This window comes from Trichinella spiralis (genome assembly GCF_000181795.1).
Source record: "Trichinella spiralis strain ISS 195 chromosome Unknown Scfld4, whole genome shotgun sequence".
Lineage (NCBI taxonomy): Eukaryota > Metazoa > Nematoda > Enoplea > Trichinellida > Trichinellidae > Trichinella > Trichinella spiralis.
In genome coordinates, this window is record NW_003526943.1 from 1,303,690 (window position 1) to 1,321,152 (window position 17,463).

The 17,463-nt window shown below is 28.9% G+C and overlaps 5 protein-coding genes across 5 annotated transcripts; 3 read left to right on the forward strand and 2 right to left on the reverse strand.

Moving 5' to 3' along the window:
* Positions 1–161: 161 nt before the first annotated feature.
* Tsp_00313 (putative parathyroid hormone 2 receptor) lies at positions 162–1,013 on the forward strand. Its single transcript, XM_003376073.1, is given in 4 exon segments — positions 162–212; positions 223–268; positions 659–690; positions 708–1,013. The coding sequence occupies 4 exon segments, from the start codon at positions 162–164 to the stop codon at positions 1,011–1,013; spliced, it is 435 nt and encodes a 144-aa protein (XP_003376121.1).
* Positions 1,014–1,665: 652 nt separating this feature from the next.
* On the reverse strand, positions 1,666–3,564 carry Tsp_00312 (putative transcription initiation factor TFIID subunit 7). Its single transcript, XM_003376074.1, has 10 exons — positions 3,475–3,564; positions 3,305–3,430; positions 3,049–3,226; positions 2,830–2,888; positions 2,700–2,800; positions 2,283–2,395; positions 2,060–2,209; positions 1,873–1,982; positions 1,750–1,809; positions 1,666–1,701 (listed from the first exon to the last, which is right to left on the reverse strand). Exons 1-10 carry the CDS (start codon positions 3,562–3,564, stop codon positions 1,666–1,668), a joined length of 1,023 nt encoding a protein of 340 aa, XP_003376122.1.
* A 569-nt stretch (positions 3,565–4,133) lies between these two features.
* Positions 4,134–13,447, forward strand: Tsp_00311 (putative calcium binding EGF domain protein). Its single transcript, XM_003376075.1, is given in 31 exon segments — positions 4,134–4,368; positions 4,425–4,582; positions 5,087–5,155; positions 5,265–5,295; positions 5,769–5,879; positions 6,188–6,313; positions 6,377–6,499; positions 6,660–6,782; positions 6,846–6,959; positions 7,128–7,244; positions 7,292–7,423; positions 7,655–7,787; positions 7,803–7,945; positions 8,096–8,221; positions 8,280–8,402; positions 9,118–9,164; positions 9,312–9,408; positions 9,559–9,684; positions 9,743–9,865; positions 10,320–10,442; positions 10,489–10,608; positions 10,822–10,947; positions 11,000–11,119; positions 11,266–11,391; positions 11,451–11,516; positions 11,894–12,019; positions 12,084–12,214; positions 12,473–12,569; positions 12,859–12,975; positions 13,197–13,243; positions 13,400–13,447. The coding sequence occupies 31 exon segments, from the start codon at positions 4,134–4,136 to the stop codon at positions 13,445–13,447; spliced, it is 3,504 nt and encodes a 1,167-aa protein (XP_003376123.1).
* A 353-nt stretch (positions 13,448–13,800) lies between these two features.
* On the reverse strand, positions 13,801–16,495 carry Tsp_00310 (innexin unc-7). Its single transcript, XM_003376076.1, has 5 exons — positions 16,434–16,495; positions 16,236–16,339; positions 15,557–15,600; positions 14,707–14,748; positions 13,801–14,067 (listed from the first exon to the last, which is right to left on the reverse strand). Exons 1-5 carry the CDS (start codon positions 16,493–16,495, stop codon positions 13,801–13,803), a joined length of 519 nt encoding a protein of 172 aa, XP_003376124.1.
* A 233-nt stretch (positions 16,496–16,728) lies between these two features.
* Positions 16,729–17,223, forward strand: Tsp_00309 (conserved hypothetical protein). The gene is made up of 2 exons (XM_003376077.1): positions 16,729–16,905; positions 17,047–17,223. Exons 1-2 carry the CDS (start codon positions 16,729–16,731, stop codon positions 17,221–17,223), a joined length of 354 nt encoding a protein of 117 aa, XP_003376125.1.
* The last annotated feature ends 240 nt before the right edge of the window (positions 17,224–17,463 follow it).

Here is a 17,463-nt window from a genome sequence, read left to right on the forward strand (position 1 = left end):
GTATAAAAATAAAATAATATGCGCGCAGAATATTAATTGAAAATGCATCAATAAAAAATTATATGGAGAGGGCATGACCAATTCAGCGCAGATAATGGAAAATAATAATTACATCAGGGGCAAGCAAATTAGCAAATGAAATAAATCAGCCAATCAGAGAAATGGAAAGCATAGGATTACTTTGGAGTAAACAGTGTAATCATTCACTATTAGTTTTTTCAGTGCAAGTGGTGGCTATCTGCTTGTCATCTTTATACTAGAGTGGCCAGTCATTTTTACCATTTTTGTTAGCGTGTGTTGCGTTCATCGTTCTGCTCTCTGCTTATCTACTTGAGGTATGCAATACATTTAATAATAATACGTGTAGTTATTTAATTCTATAAATAATATTCAAACATATATAATAATATAAACTGTACAAACAATTTTATAATATGATGCTGCATGATAATTTATAATAAAGTAATTTTGATTAAGTAAAGTAAATTTTATAACTACGCTATTTTATTTCTGTAACTGATTTATAAACATTTTGTGATGTTCCTAATGAAACTGAACATTTGTGCAATTGAAGTGATTCATCATGAAGATAAATTTTTGCACAAAAATAAATAATTTTTAATTCGAAACAAAGAATTTATTCATAAAATTTTATTAGCACCATATTCAACAGCTTTAAAGCATATAAGTGTTATTTTATTTTATAGGACATAATTTCAATGAGCATGGCAGACGTGTCACAGTATAGAAGCATACAACAATTAAACAGGGCTTTTCAAAGGAGAAGGACAAAGAGCGCTCCGGAAGATGTAATGAAAATTTTTGAGGAAAAGAAAAAAGAAATTGCAGAAATGGTTAAAGAGAGCCAAGTACGACGTTGCGAAAACAGTGAGAAGGTTGAAGTTCCGGAGAAGAAGGTGAAGCTCAGCGTCACATTCAATCCTAACCCTCAGAAGAGAACCATCAAATGTGATTCATCCAAATGGGATATTCTTTATAACTGGCCGCACTAGAGAAACTGGAAAACATTATTATTACTATTATTGAGAAAGTGTATGATTTGCTACATCAGAGAATTGTATATAAAAATAACTGAATGATAATATTCTTCATCATAATAAATAAAGTTTTAACACGCAGAAAGTTTTGAGTAATTAATCAGTGCAAATGCACAAATAACGCGAAATTATATAAAAATATAAAACATTTCATTCTGAGAAACTTTCAAATTAAAAACTCAAACTAGCTATCCAAGCGTCGAACAAAAGCCATTCTTTGGCATATAGCCTATATTAATAATTACTTATATGTCATTTTCTGCATTGAATTCCATTTCCCATTCTGAATTCTCGCTTTTTTCACTTCAAGGCATGATTTCCCAGCTTCGAAGCTATGCAAATATTCAACAAATCTATTTCACAAATAACAAAATGATAACAAAATAGCCCGTTTAACCACTGCTTAATGTTAGATGCTTCTGCCATGCTAAGAACAAAAATGTGAATTTGAAAAAGCACTGTTTCCAAAATGAATGCCATTTTAAAGTTAAAAAATAATAAATCTTTACACTTTATAAATTTGAATACCGTAGCACAATATCGTTCAATAATCAAATACACAAAATTGACTGATATGATGACAGAGCGGAGAATCAATTTCACTGCTTCACTTCTTTGCAAGAACAGCATTTATTGAATCAATCTACAAATAAATCATTGAAGATTAATTCGCCAAAGATATAAAATTTACCTCGCTCCTCAAATTCGATTCCTTCACCTCATATTTTTCAATTTCAACTGACAGTCGATCCTATAAAATCAGTTCACTTTATTCCATATTTGTGAAATATTTCAACAATTTCTATGTGCATACTCGTAAAATAGGATTTTTTAAAGTCGTAAGCTTTTGTTGACAATGTTTTCTTTCTTTTTCACACTCTATTAAACTGCTATGCAACTCAGCTAATCTTCGACGAATAGCACCTTCAATTAAGAAACATTTATAATTGTTTTTAGTTAAATTTCTTTACAAACAAAAAAATCACAACGAAATTGTTTACCTTCATCAACAGAACTACTACCATCTTTGGAGGATAATTTCTCAACTGTTTCAGGGAAAGAAGTTGATCTGGATACAACGTTTTGTAAATCTTCGTCAAAACTTTCATCACTGCTAGTACTGAAATCTTCTCCGAAAATTTTATCTACATCTGAAATCAATTACATACACCATTATCAATTATCAATGAAAAGAAAAATAGGCAAATCAATTGAGTCACTTACTTATTACTTCACTTTCGGAATTCGAACCATGCAAATCAGCAGTTTTCACAGCATTTGCACTGGTAGTGCTATTTCGAGATTGCGCTTCTTGATCGATTGATACAAGACAATATCTCAAAATTTACATATTTTGAAATAGTTATATTTTGATATATAAGCTTAAAATTTCATCATCACCCTAGGAAATTTCAAACTTCAAAAATCTTTCTGAATTACCAATTATACAAATAAACTGTAATTAATGCAAATATAGAAGACCTACATTCGATGAAATAAAAGCGATAAATCTTTTGAATTAATGCACTACTGTAAACTAATATGCAATAGTTGTTGTACAATCTATCAAATTGAAACTAATTTTCCATATAATCTGTTCACTATTTAAACATTTTATTTTAAAATAGAAAAGCCATTCACTTGACAGATGCACATTCGAGGTCCGACCGCAACAAAATTTTTAATTCTCTTTCAATTTCAGGAGCATCCATGTACTTAAAAGCAACTTTATTTACACACTGCTTCACATTGTAATTGTTAAAAATTTTACCTTTTTTCTCAGAGTTTTGCGAAACCGGCGTCTTCGAACATTCTTCATTGGTGGTGTTACTAAAATTTCAAATAAAAATGTACCAACAACAAATGTAATTCATGAATTTTACTGGTTTCTTAAATTAAGTAAAAAAAACACTAAAACCAAAATTAATGCAACAACAAATTATTATCGAATAAATTTTCACCAAATGCAATAAAAATTATAATAACGTACTTCCATGTGGCCACTGAAAGCGTTTTTCACATTTCTTGTCGTCATTCAGTGAATTGCTCTGCTTCGATTCATCATCCGATTTTTCACAAATAACCATCTGAGAAACATCAGTGACTTTGTAAAAATTCTTCTTATCCAAAGTTTTTTGCAATTCAACAACACAGGGTAAATCAACCAACTAAACATAAAATTTCAACACAAAATGACCATAATCAAAAAATAACACTCTTCTGTAAATAACTATGTAAAGTAATACCCGTCCTTTCAATTTCTTATCGCATAATTTGATTTCTGCTGTGTGAGTATCAACATCAACGAAGATCTTCAATTGCTTCTCAACATTGTCTTGTTCGAGCAATTTATTCAGCTGTTCTGCTTCTTCCTGACAAGCAAAACAATTAAAACAACATAATAATGCAAAAAAACTGTCCGCTTTACACTTGGAAGACGTAAAATAAAATCACTTTCAATTTCTGGTGGCTGATCTTCTTCCTTGTATTTAGAAGAGTGATACATCTGTCTACTTTTTTCTGTCTACGCCAGTAAAAGCGAGCGTAAGAACAAAATCACATGTAGAGCAAAATGTTGCTGTTACAGTAATTTGGAAAAGTAGGCTACTAATGATAATTAAGAAAAATTGCTTACCACAAAAATAATTTTAAGAAATAAAATAAAATAAATAAAGATATTTATTAATAACTTATGAAATGTTTATATGAAAAATTTTTTTAGCCCATTATTTTTCATGTGGATTCAATGATTGCAACATATATTAAATCCCCTGATTTTAACATTTAACTTTAAAGCACCTTAAACAAATTGCAGAAATTTTAATTTTTAAAGTTAAATTTTATTGTCAAGTTGCTTTAAATTTTTGATTAGTTTTGTCAAATAATTTTTCGCTTTATTTCTTGAAAGTTATCAACTTCGGGTAAGACGCTTTTACATTTAGTTATTTGATTATATATTATAATACTAATAATAATCAGTTTTATGTTTATGCAGTTAAAAATAAAAATTTCATTACTTAATATTATTCATTACTTTACTGTTTAATGGTATTCTGTTTTAGTTTGTTGTGAGAAATGAAGCTCTTGAAAACTCTGCTTATCTTCATTTTTTCCATTTCCTCTGTTGCGCAGGACTGCTTATTTAACAATGATTATGTTCAAGTGGGAAACCAGTTGGTCTTTCCAAGTAAACATTTGGAGCGAGAAGGTTGTTTTGCTTGGGTGCAAGTAAGTAGAAGAGATGAGAACTTTCAACCACACACCTGCAAAACTGCTTTGCCTGAAGCTGCAGGCATCAGTCACCCACCAAGTATGCTAATTACTAAATAAGAATTCTTCTGAAAAGTAAAATTTAACTTTTTTCAGATACGGTTTATAATGTGGAGGATGTGATTATTCCAAGAGAAACCTTAAATAGACTTTTCCAACAAAGCATACCGGCTCATTATGTTACTGGATTGTATTACATAAATAGTGTTGAAACTGTGGATATCCATTATAGTGGGAGAAAGAGCGTTACACACGTATCTATGAAAAACGTCTCAAACTGCCAAGGAATGTTTAGCATTATTTCTAGAAAAAATAAATGCTTTCCTCTCGCTTTTTACAGAAATACAAGGAATCCCGCAATCCATTATGAACTAATTACTGACGATGGAACTGAAGAGCCATATGTTTTAATAGGAACACTCAGTTCATATTATCTAGATACTTTTCTCTTTATTCCTTGTTTGTTTCAAAATGCTTCAGTCAAGTGCTTAGAATGGGACTATGCTAACAGAAGGTGTAAAACTTGTGTTCCTCCTTTTGAAGGTTACCTTTGTGAAAAAAGTAAGTAATTGAAGGTGAAACAATTTTTGTTGCAACTGACTATGTATTAGTCGAATGCAAAATTCAAACAATTGTTGCATATGAAATTTTTAAGGGCTGAATTAATATATTTATTTATACATTAGATTGAAAATTATAATTCTATTTTTGTCATTATTATTATATTATCATGTAAAACTACCAAACTGTAATTTTAGAGAAAGGTGAAGGAACATGTAAAAGCTCTTGTTTATATGGAGTCTGTTCCAATGAAGGCAAATGTGAATGTATGATAGGTTATACTGGTGCCGCCTGTGAAACGTGTAAGTCTATCATTTATGATTTCTGATTCGATTTGAATGTACATTAAAATTAAAAATTTCGGAAACTTTATAGACAGTGCCGTTGCCAACTTGCAACTTTGAAAGTCACTGTAAATGAAAAGCTTATAGTCTACACTTAAATAAATAGATTAATTTTATGAGTGTGATTGAATTTTTGTGTGCATGCATGTAAATTAAAGAGATTCATTCTCACTTGAGAAAATATGATAATGTAATAAATACGGTATAATTTAATTCTTTAAGCAGAATTTAAATAATGAATCAAATATTTTAGTAACGTTAATCTTTGTTTAAATCACTTTTAGCTAAAAAACCGAAACAGAATTTCAAAAAATATCCCTTCTGACCAAGCAATTAATCATTGCAATTATGTTTAACTTTTGCTTAATGAAAAATTAGTGGATGTACCAAAATGAGAAAGTGGAAATGTTTTTTTGAGAAGTTAAGATAAAGCTGATATGCTTAGGTGCACATATGCTACGGCGTTGCTTAAAAATGAATTGCACACAATAAATGAAATTTTTTGTTTTATATTGCTTACTGCTGCTACTTTTAGTTATTGGTGCATGTAAAAGTAGTCCATGCAAACATGGAAAATGTAAATCTATTTCTTATTACTATACATGCGAATGTGACTTTCCTTATGAAGGTTTCAACTGTGATACTGGTAAGAATTTTAACGAAACATTTCCTCTAATAAAGTATTGTCAACTGACTCTTTTTTTATTTAAAAGCTTTTATAACCATTTTAATGATTATTTTTTGATAGTTGACATTAATTTGAGAGTTATTTTTAAAAGTAGTTTACTGTAGCGTCAATGATAATGTAATAAAAGATAATTGACAAATGATAATCAACAACTTTTATGAGCTCTCTAATAAGCACGTTCATGTATTATGTAATTTTTTTAATAGAAGCTCTGATTAAAATATTTTATTAATCTATTTTAATTTAAACAAATATTAACATATTAGAAATAAACCTATGTGAAAATATCACTTGTATTCATGGAAAATGCATAAGTCATTTATATGAAAATGGAAGTTACGCTGCGTATTGCAACTGCGATGACGGTTATACCGGAAGTGATTGCGCCACTGGTATTTTTATCTGAATATTTTACAAATTATTATTATTGTTATAAACCATTGTTTTGTATTCAGATATAAATGAATGTAGTGATATTGCAAATCCAGTATGTCTTAACAATGGAAAATGTGTGAATGAAGTTGGCTCATATAAATGTATTTGTCCGATAAGATTTGATGGTAGAAATTGTGAATTTGGTAAAAATTTCTATTTCATTGTTTGAAAGTTTTATGTGATGCAAATTTTCAATTCCTTAACTAAATATAGTTTAACATTTATTATTGCATTAAAATAAAAATGTTAAGAAACTTTTCTTAAAATTCAATTGACTGACAAATTCTTTTGTCAATTATTTAGAAACGGATATGTGCACACCTAATCCCTGCCAAAACAATGCCTCTTGCGTTACTAAAAGCGAGCTGAAAGATGGGTTCGAATGCTTGTGCAGTGATATTTTTACAGGAAAAACTTGTGAAACAAGTATCTATCAATGATGCATTTCATAAACTGCGTTTAAATAAATAAAGCTTTTCATTTTTTTAGGGATTGATTTCTGCCAAGAAAAGACCTGTATGTATGGTGGTACGTGTTTTAATCTTAGTGAAGGCGGTTATGAATGTTTGTGCAAACCGCTGTTGAGTGGCAAGCATTGCGAAAGTATATAAAACTTTTCATGCATAATTTTATCAGTAACGCATGTGTAATATTTTGTTTAATATTTAAAAGAGTGATTAGGAAAATGTTTGTTACATTATGCATTTACATTAATTTTCATAAATAAATACTGAATGCTTTCAAACTTAGATGAACATCATTTCATTTCAGTAATATCAATATGTGAAGAAATATCATGCGAATTTGGTGTTTGCAAATATTCAGTTGATGAAACTTCAGTGTTTTGTGAATGCAAAAATGGATACACTGGAAGATTCTGCGATGGAGGTATTTATCTACAAATTTGAACTAAATAAATGAAAATGAATTTTTAGACATTAACGAATGCACTTACCAAGAAAACCCTTGCAAAAATGATGGTATTTGCGTCAATACTTTTGGGTCTTACAAGTGTGAATGCCCAAGCAAATTTGAAGGGACACATTGCGAAATAAGTAATGATTACGGTCTTTTAATGTTTATCAATTATTTTCTATCTGAAACATTGCATAAAAATGATGATAACAAAATTTTCAGATAAATAATAATCCTAATGGAAAAAATATAATAGAAATTTCATTACACTATTAATAAGAATATTTACGAGTAAATGAAATTTAAAATTCAGTTAACCATAATTAAGCAATTCAGAAATGAAATTCATAACAAATTTTACTCACGTTATTTGACTGATTTAGAAATTGATCCATGTCGTAACAATCCCTGCTCAAATCAAGCTACTTGCGTTACTTTAAGTGTAGACCTTGAAGAATACGAATGCAAATGCCGGATTGGATTTGAAGGCAGATTATGTGAAAAAAGCAATGAAACGTATAAATTTTAAAGGCAAAGCATAATCAATTCTCATTTTTTAGAAATTGATTATTGTAAGAATGTAACGTGTGCAAACGGTGGTGAATGTATAAACACCGATGATAACAATTACATCTGTAAATGCAAAACGGGATTTTCTGGCAGGCATTGTGAAGGTAAGAGATGCAATGGTTTACAAAATTTAAAAATGAAATTATGTTTATTTTAAATCTTAGTTTATGGCAGTTTTAATACATAAAGTTATATTTACTCTGTTTTATTGTTTATACATGTAATGAATATTAATGAAAGTTTAATAAATTTAGAAATACGAATATGCGATTTAGTGTCCTGTATTCATGGCACTTGCAAATATGATTTGTTTGAAAATGGGGACTATGTAAGCTTTTGCAACTGCAATCCAGGGTATCAAGGAAAAGATTGCAGCATTGGTATGCTTTTATTTATATGTATATATAGAAGGGAATTATTTAATTAATTTTAATTTAGATATTGATGAATGTGCTGATAAAGTGAGTTATCCATGCCTTAATAATGGTACGTGCTTTAATGACATTGGATCATATCATTGTGAATGCAGTGCAAAGTTTGAGGGAGAGCACTGTGAAAAAAGTAAGTAAAGCAATTTATTGTGCTTTTCCATGTAACATTTTTGTTATTAAGTAATTTAAAATATCAAATGTTTTAAATAATTAATTAAATATATATTTTTCATTTAAATAAATGATATACGTCAAAACATTTAACAGTAATATTATGCGAGCAATCTCGCAAAAGTCAGTGCGCATATTTCACATTTCCATATTTCATTTCTGTATGATTTGAATTTTTTGATTTTGTACCTATTTACTATTGCCTTGAAACGTTTATGTATTTTGGAATATTATAAAATTATGTAATTGAAAAAGCAATAACATTTGAATTTAAAATCGTCTAGATAAAATTATATTGCTTTTCTTCTTTAATGATCAGTTTATATGACGCATGCTATGTATGGCATCAGTGTATTCAAAATCTTAAAAAATTTAGTGTAAAGGAAGTTATTAACACAAGCAATCACAAAAATGTAATTTCCATTAACTAATGAAAATATATAGCAATATATGAAGATTATGATATTAGAAATTTCAGCATGAAAATTGATATGATGCAAAGTAGGATGAAAATTAAATTTCAGCATTAATAAGCATATTTATTGGTAAACTTTAGTGAGATATAAATATTTTTAAAAATAATAAACAATTAGCCATTTTAGAATATAAATAATTTAAACATCTTTATGCACAACAATTAATGACGAGTTTCCCTGACATTACAATTTATTTAGAAATTGATCCATGTCGTAACAATCCCTGCTCAAATCAAGCTACGTGCGTTACTTTAAGTGTAGACCTTGAAGAATACGAATGCAAATGCCGAATTGGATTTGAAGGCAGATTATGTGAAAAAAGCAATGAAACGTATAAATTTTAAAGGCAAAGCATAATCAATTCTCATTTTTTAGAAATTGATTATTGTAAGAATGTAACGTGTGCAAACGGTGGTGAATGTACAAACACCGATGATAACAATTACATCTGTAAATGCAAAACGGGATTTTCTGGCAGGCATTGTGAAGGTAAGAGATGCAATGGTTTACAAAATTTAAAAATGAAATTATGTTTATTTTAAATCTTAGTTTATGGCAGTTTTAATACATAAAGTTATATTTACTCTGTTTTATTGTTTATACATGTAATGAATATTAATGAAAGTTTAATAAATTTAGAAATACGAATATGCGATTTAGTGTCCTGTATTCATGGCACTTGCAAATATGATTTGTTTGAAAATGGGGACTATGTAAGCTTTTGCAACTGCAATCCAGGGTATCAAGGAAAAGATTGCAGCATTGGTATGCTTTTATTTATATGTATATATAAAAGGGAATTATTTAATTAATTTTAATTTAGATATTGATGAATGTGCTGATAAAGTGAATTATCCATGCCTTAATAATGGTACGTGCTTTAATAACATTGGATCATATCATTGTGAATGCAGTGTAAAGTTTGAGGGAGAGCGCTGTGAAAAAAGTAAGTAAAGCAATTTATTGTGCTTTTCCATGTAACATTTTTGTTATTAAGTAATTTAAAATATCAAATGTTTTAAATAATTAATTAAATATACATTTTTCATTTAAATAAATGATATACGTCAAGACATTTGACAGTGACATTATGCAAGCAATCTCACAAAAGTCAAAGCGTATATTACACATTTCGATATTTTATTTCTTTATGGCACAGATTTTTTGTTTTAAATTTCAATTTATATTTAATTTGTCAAATTAATTCATTTGAGAATTTTATATAATCATTTGAGTAAAAGCAGCAAAATTAGAATTATAATTATCTTGAAAAGGTAAATATGATATTTCTTTTCTGTTGATAATTGCTGTACTTGCTTGTTTGCATAAAAATTGAATTACTAATATGTATCTTTAATAATAAGCTTCAAATATTATACTTTTTCACTGACTAAATTTAGAAATTGATCCATGTCAGACCAATCTTTGCCAAAATCAAGCTACATGCGTCGATTTGGATAATGAAATCAATGCATATGAATGCTCATGCAAACCAGGCTTTACCGGAAAATTATGCGAAACGAGTAAATCATTACAGTTCAAGAATTTGTACTTACAACGGGCTTTTAGAAATTGACTTCTGTGAGAAAGTGACATGCTATTATGGTGGTGAATGTGCAAATCTTGAAGGTGATCAGGTTGGTTACGTTTGCAAATGCAAAGTAGGGTTTTCTGGCAAGCATTGCGAAGGTAAGTATATTTATATACTGTAATGTTTAAAAATTTCAGTAAATATAAAAAATTAAAGTTGAACTATATGCATGAATTTTTATTTCTTTTCATCCATTCTGCTATATGTTTGATTGAAATTTTATCTGATTAGACTGCTTTAAAAATTTTAATGCAGTTTCTAATTGAAATACAATAAATTAAATTAAATTAAATTAAAAATAAACGTTTTAGAAGTAGAAATCTGTAAAATCGCTGGATGTGTTCATGGTAACTGTACCTACAAATTATTCTGTAATGGAGACTACAGTTATCGATGTGAGTGTGATGAAGGATTTGAAGGAAAAGATTGTAGCATAGGTATTTTAATGTAAATCTGAACTATAAACGTATTTGAATATATGACTGATAGATATTAATGAATGTGAAAGGGAATCCTCTCTTTGTTCGAATTACGGAACCTGTATCAATACAATTGGATCTTACAAATGCAAATGTGTAGCGGGATTTGCAGGAAAACGTTGTGGAAACCGTACGTAAAATATATTTTGCTGTTTATTTCTATGTCTGCTCGATCGTTTGTTAAACAATAAGAAATATTATTTTCAATGAAATTTTACTCTTGAAATAATTTCTCAACAATACACTACTGATGTGGAAATTAATATTTTGTTGCAGACATTGGACCCTGCTTGACGAAGCCTTGCAAAAACGGTGCTACATGTATAGTTGTTGATTATGGAACATTTGTGTTTCATCGTTGTCTGTGTCCTAATGGTTATATAGGAGAGTCATGTGAAACAAGTAATAAAAAATTATTGAATTAAAAAATTTATTTATGTATATTAAGCAGCAAAATTTAGAAATTAGTAGCTGCGAAGGAATCATGTGTTTGAACGATGGTGAATGTCGTGTCCGCTCTGACGGCGGTTACGTTTGCTATTGTCCTGAAGGATATATGGGCCAAAACTGTGAATGTAAGAATCTTCTTCTAACATTTTAACGTTTTATTTGCTTTAAACATTTGCCTATTTTATAAAATTGTTCAACTAATTCACATTTACTTAAACTTTTAGTAAACTTAAAATATTCAGTTTTTTAATTTTCATAATTTTGGTAATTTTTTAAATGATAAATTATCGTTTTTTTCATTTTTTCTTTCAATTTACTTTTCAAAAGTACTTTTTATTCTTTGTTTATTTACGTTTCAGAAAGATATTTTATTGAATTTCATGTAAATTTACATTAAACTGAACAACTATTGAAGCATTTTACATTAATATGCATTCACTGAATTGTATTTTAGTTAAACACCCGTGTCCGGGAAAGTATTGCACTGAACGAATATCATCATGCCTATATCCTGACAAGGTTGATGATTCGCAATGCACACTTTGCCCAATCGGCTATGCAGGATATAACTGTGAAACAGGTATTAAAACATTTCTCCAAATATGAAAGATTTTAATCAAGCAAAGAGTTTCTTGCTTTTACAGAAATAGATGGATGCTTAAAAGTTGAATGTCTAAATGGTGGTACTTGTTTTTCAACTGGGCTGAACACTTTTCGCTGTAATTGTCCGAAGGGATTTTATGGAAAATTTTGTGAAAGTGAGTTGGTTTCCCTGGTTCTTGTAAATGTTTTAATTTATTTAAATACGAACAAATTTATTTATAAGAATTTTCAAATAAAAACATAATTTAGCAATACTTATATTGGTATTAAAATGATTCTACTTTTTATAAGTTACATTGCATTCACTTCTAAAAAAGCTATTGATAAGCAAAGCATTGAGTTTAAGCAAACCATGGAAATAAAAATATAATGATTGTTAAAATTATTATATCATACAATATGGTTTAATTATATGCATAAATGTTTAGAGAATGATTTATGTCTCGGTGTAAACTGCGGTACTGGATATTGCTCTTATACACAAGAAGGTGGCTACAAATGTGTATGCCATAATGGACCGTGCGAAGGTAAGCTGTACTTTTGCAACACTAACGAATTTATATATTTAACATTTGACAGTGTTTGTGTGCATGTTTATGCTTTTTTTGCTTTTTAAACTATGTTTAATTCAGAAAATTAATATTATGTTACAATAACGTTAAGCTCATTTAGTAAAATAGTTTTGCATATATAATTCACTTATTAATACTGAAAATTTTTAGCGTCATAAATATATTTATTTGAATATTTTTAAAGTATTTAGTAATAGAATATTAAATAAAAATGGCAGTTTTATTTAATAAAGTATTTGTTTAGGAGACAATATTTGCTTTGACACTGTCTGCCCAAATGACACAGTGTGCATAGGAGAACGGGATTACCATGCCTGTTATCAGGAGCCAGGCTATGATAGAATAAGCAGGAAACCGGATGGTAAATAAAAATTGCATTTAGATGTTATATTGCTGTTTTTTGAATTCCTTAAAGTTTTTATTTATTTCAAATTAAATTAACTTTATTTTAATTAACTAAATGAAAATTTCAATTTTGAACTATCATTGCATTGATTGACAATTGTTGAAGTCGTGTGAGACATAGAATTAGAATTAATCACTGCCGTTGATTTATTTGCATATATTTTTTTTATTTTTTAGATCACTCTGCATTGAATCATGATGTGAAAGTAACAATGCTTTGCCTGGTAGGCTCATTGATCTTTCTTGTTTTAGTTATATATTTCTATTTACGATAACTTTATTTCGCATGATTTTAATTTAAAATTATGACTAATAATTCATAATGATAATTTAATATTGATTGTTTTATGTGTAATGTAATGATTTAATAAATAATATAGTATATAAATTTCATGCGTTTGGAATATTATCCAAAGAAACTTTATTAAATTTTGCAAATAAAAAGCTAGACTGTTATCCAAACACACATATAAAATCTAAATAAATATCAATAGGATGCATCCACACGCTTTTTGATAAATTCCCGGCGAGAAAGACGCACAAAATTATGTTTAAAAATTCCTTTTTAATTGCAAAACTTTGCAAAAGATGCGGCAATGATGCTGGTTTATGAACCTTCATCATCCCACCCACGGCTCTTTCAAAGTTGATACAACCGATACAACCGTTTCAGTATTGAAATTTCTTCAGTAAGAAAATTTATAAAAATGCACACAATTAATTTTCCTCATATAATCTGTTCGTATATAAGAAGTTTATTTAAAACAAATAGCACTATCTATTACCAAAGCGAAAGTTGCAAACACGCCACAAACAAAGCAGACACAAACTGAATGAAGAACAGCTCCTGCACACCAGGAATAAACGGCACCGACTGATAATAGCTAATGTGATTGTGCCCACGTTCTGAACGTTCCGGAATGGTGTCGTTCAACGGAAACCAATAAATATCTTGTATGTAGCAAAACTTTTCAGTAATTTCCTCCCAAGCGTATTTAAATTCCTCTGGCATCCAGCATTCGATTGCTTGCCCAATCCACGGGCTGTACTGATGATAAGTGGGAACAGAAGCAACAATGACGGAGTGTAAAAATAATTCGATCTGTCTACGACATCATTATCAACAGTTGGCTTGTGTGCATTCATTGCAGAACCAAAAATGTTCAGTTAATTCAAAAAGTTTAATTCTTTCCGTATTAAGTAAATGAAATTTTTTAAAATACAAGAAACAATAGTATATGCAGAAACTTTATTTTATAATGTTAATAGCATTCTTAAGAGAAAAAATTCAGTCAAAGTCAAACATTTTTTATTTTTAAGGATAAAACAGTTCTTTTAGAAATATAAATAAACACTTCATTATTACTTTGAAATAGCATTAAATTCAAATTAAACAAAACGGATGCATAAAAGCAGGTATCACCTGAAGTTATCAGCGATTTAGTTGTCTTATGTACCATTTGAAAAATTTTAAATAATTTTACTTCACTTAATTGAAAGTGTAAATTGACTAGTAAATTAATGAAAATTATTTCCTGGATAAATGAAATGCATACATGCAAAGAAATCCTTTATGTGAAATCAGTTCATGTCAAAAAAATTTTTATTGTAAAGTAGTAAAATTTTCAGTACTGAAAAATTGTTAAAATTTTAAAGTACAATTTATTTTTTGATATTTTTTATCAACTGTAAAGTCATAATACTGATGGCGAATACTGTTTCCGGTCTGCTGAATAATGTAATTTTTTTCAAATTTTAAGTTTTTTTCTGTGAGAAAAAGAATTTTTACTAAAGAAATGGAAAAGAAATACAATTTAATGCTTTTTTAAGTAGAAGTCAAGTAAATGGGTAAAAATTAATGTCAAACACAAAGTCCAGGAAGTTGTTTAATAGTTAAAAAATATTTACAATGTTGTGATGCTTGATGTGATGTGATGTGATGTGTAATGTAATTCTTTTTTTATTTTTCGCTTAAAAAGATACAATATGCTTCAGCAGTAGTTGCTGAGAAAGGTAGAAACCAGACCTTATAAAAATGAGCCACTTATAGAATAAGTTTTTCTGAAACATTTTTTTGGAATATGTTGTTGTTGCTGATGAAAGTTAATTTAAGACACCTGAATAGATATACGTTTACCTGTTTTATTAATAGGGCTTTTAACGTACAGATAAATTATCACATTATACATGTAATATACATTTTAAACTTTTGGGAAAAGTGCTTGCAAAAAATGCTTTCCAGTTACTGAATCAAAAAAGCAACAACGTTGATTATGCATATTGGCTTGAACTCATATCCACTTTTTTGCAAATGTTTTCAATCATATGAAAATAATGGCAAAACTTTTAAAATCACCAATATTTAAATGTTAATTTTAAATTTCTGTCATTTTTGCATTCCTTATCTATGAGTTTTATCTTGTTTATTTATTAAATTTTACAATGCATCCTCCTTTGTTCTAAAAGAGATAAAAATATTCTATGAACGATATAATTCAGCAGCTACATCTTAAATTAAGAAAATTATCCAAGAATACTTGATGCTTCACATCCAAATACATGCTGATATCCACAAAAATAGCTAATTTTTGAATATAAATTATTATATTTCAATGTAACTGCTTAAGGTTTTTAAAATGAAATTGTAGCCTAAAATCATGATATCACCATTACTCATAATTATACTTTGTATACAAATTATAAGTGCATTCTATTTTATTTTGCTAAATACATGCATATAAAGGCACAGTGATAAATCATGCACAATAAATGAAAAATGAAGCTTATGAATTGACAATAAAAGCTTTATGGACTTAATCTAGTACAGTTATAAAGATATTTTATAATTGTTTTGCGCGGCTATATGAAGAATGCGAAAAAAATATTTAAAGAGTTTAAAATTGCAAGTAATGTTTTACAATTAAGTGAAAATTTTAATTATCAGTATTCAAATGGATGAAATTATCAAACTTTACTTTATCTGTTTAAATTTAACAAATCACGGTTAATTTATGACAAATTATTATCAGAAGAAAACATCTAAAGATTATCTACAATCATTGCCAAACACGTGAAATTGGTTTCATATAGAAAAAAATTTTTTTAAGCAAATAATAATCAAAAATTAAAAGCATTGGGTCAGTTTGAAATGTAAACTTGTCCCCAACCTCTGCGTGGAAAATATTTCTCATTCAAAAAGCAGCATTACCGAAAAACTTTGGGTGGAACAATCACTGCAGGTCACTGTTACGATGAGATCTGGGTCAGATGCTCTCCATTTCCAAAGGACAATTCCAATCATAAATGTTTTCATTACAATTCTTTAAAAAATTTTGAATTTACAACATATTAGCATAATAATATTTTAAAATAATTAATGAATAGCAAAAAGATGATCTACATGCATATACATACATATATGCATGTGCATGCGCTTGTGCAGGGGTGTGTGAATATAAATATATAAACATGTACATATATAAGGAGCAGTTCATTAATTAATTTGATAGGGTTGAAATAAATGAGTTTTTCTGCATGACCTTTTTGAATTTTGTTACGTTGCATTGACAAATAGCACGTCACAAGGTATCGACATCAGATTTGTCAGAGACTCAATGCAACGGTTGCTGACCCTATTACACCCCAGTGATTGGTGCTCTCCAATAGCAGTGACAGCTGTCAAGAAAGAATAGATAAAAACTAGTCTAAAATGCTTTTAAAGTCGGCGACAAGTCTGCAAAATCATTCTCAACTGATTGGACGACAACCAGAGAGAGGAAATCTTAAAATCAAGAAGCAAAATCAAAAGAACACTCGCAACCAGAAGAAGCTACTAAACTACACGTTTGGAGTTCAGAAGCTGATGATGTTCCCTTCGCTATTGCCGGTGCTTTCAGTTTTACTGCTTTTCTCAAATGTTAATTCACAAACTGAATCCATTTCCAAAAAAGCGCTAGATGCATTCAGTCGAATACCCTCATGTAAGTTAGACATTGCATACTGTTTTCGGATGCATTTTTATTTTAAGCTTATATTTGTTGAAAATGTTTTAGGCGCAAAACCATCAATTGGAGGAAGATGGGTTGACACAGGTGCAATTGGTCTTTGCGGAACACGTTTCTGCCGACTTCCTGAAGAATTTTGTGCATCTCGAGATTCTGAATCAGATAATCCAGAATTTCTGGAATGCGTTACGCGTAAGTAATTGGATTTATTTTGATATAATATATTGCAACCATAGTAAATAAACCATTCTATCATCATTAAATATAACAATCAGTCATATTTTAATGCTTTTTTGCTTTGAAGGCATTTGCTTGCATTGATTTGCCTTGTTTAAACGCAAAATTGTTATTTAATAATTTCCCAAACACTGCTATATGTGATCTGTCCAACAGTCTCATATATAGAATTCATGTTTCATAAGACAAAACGGGAAAGCATT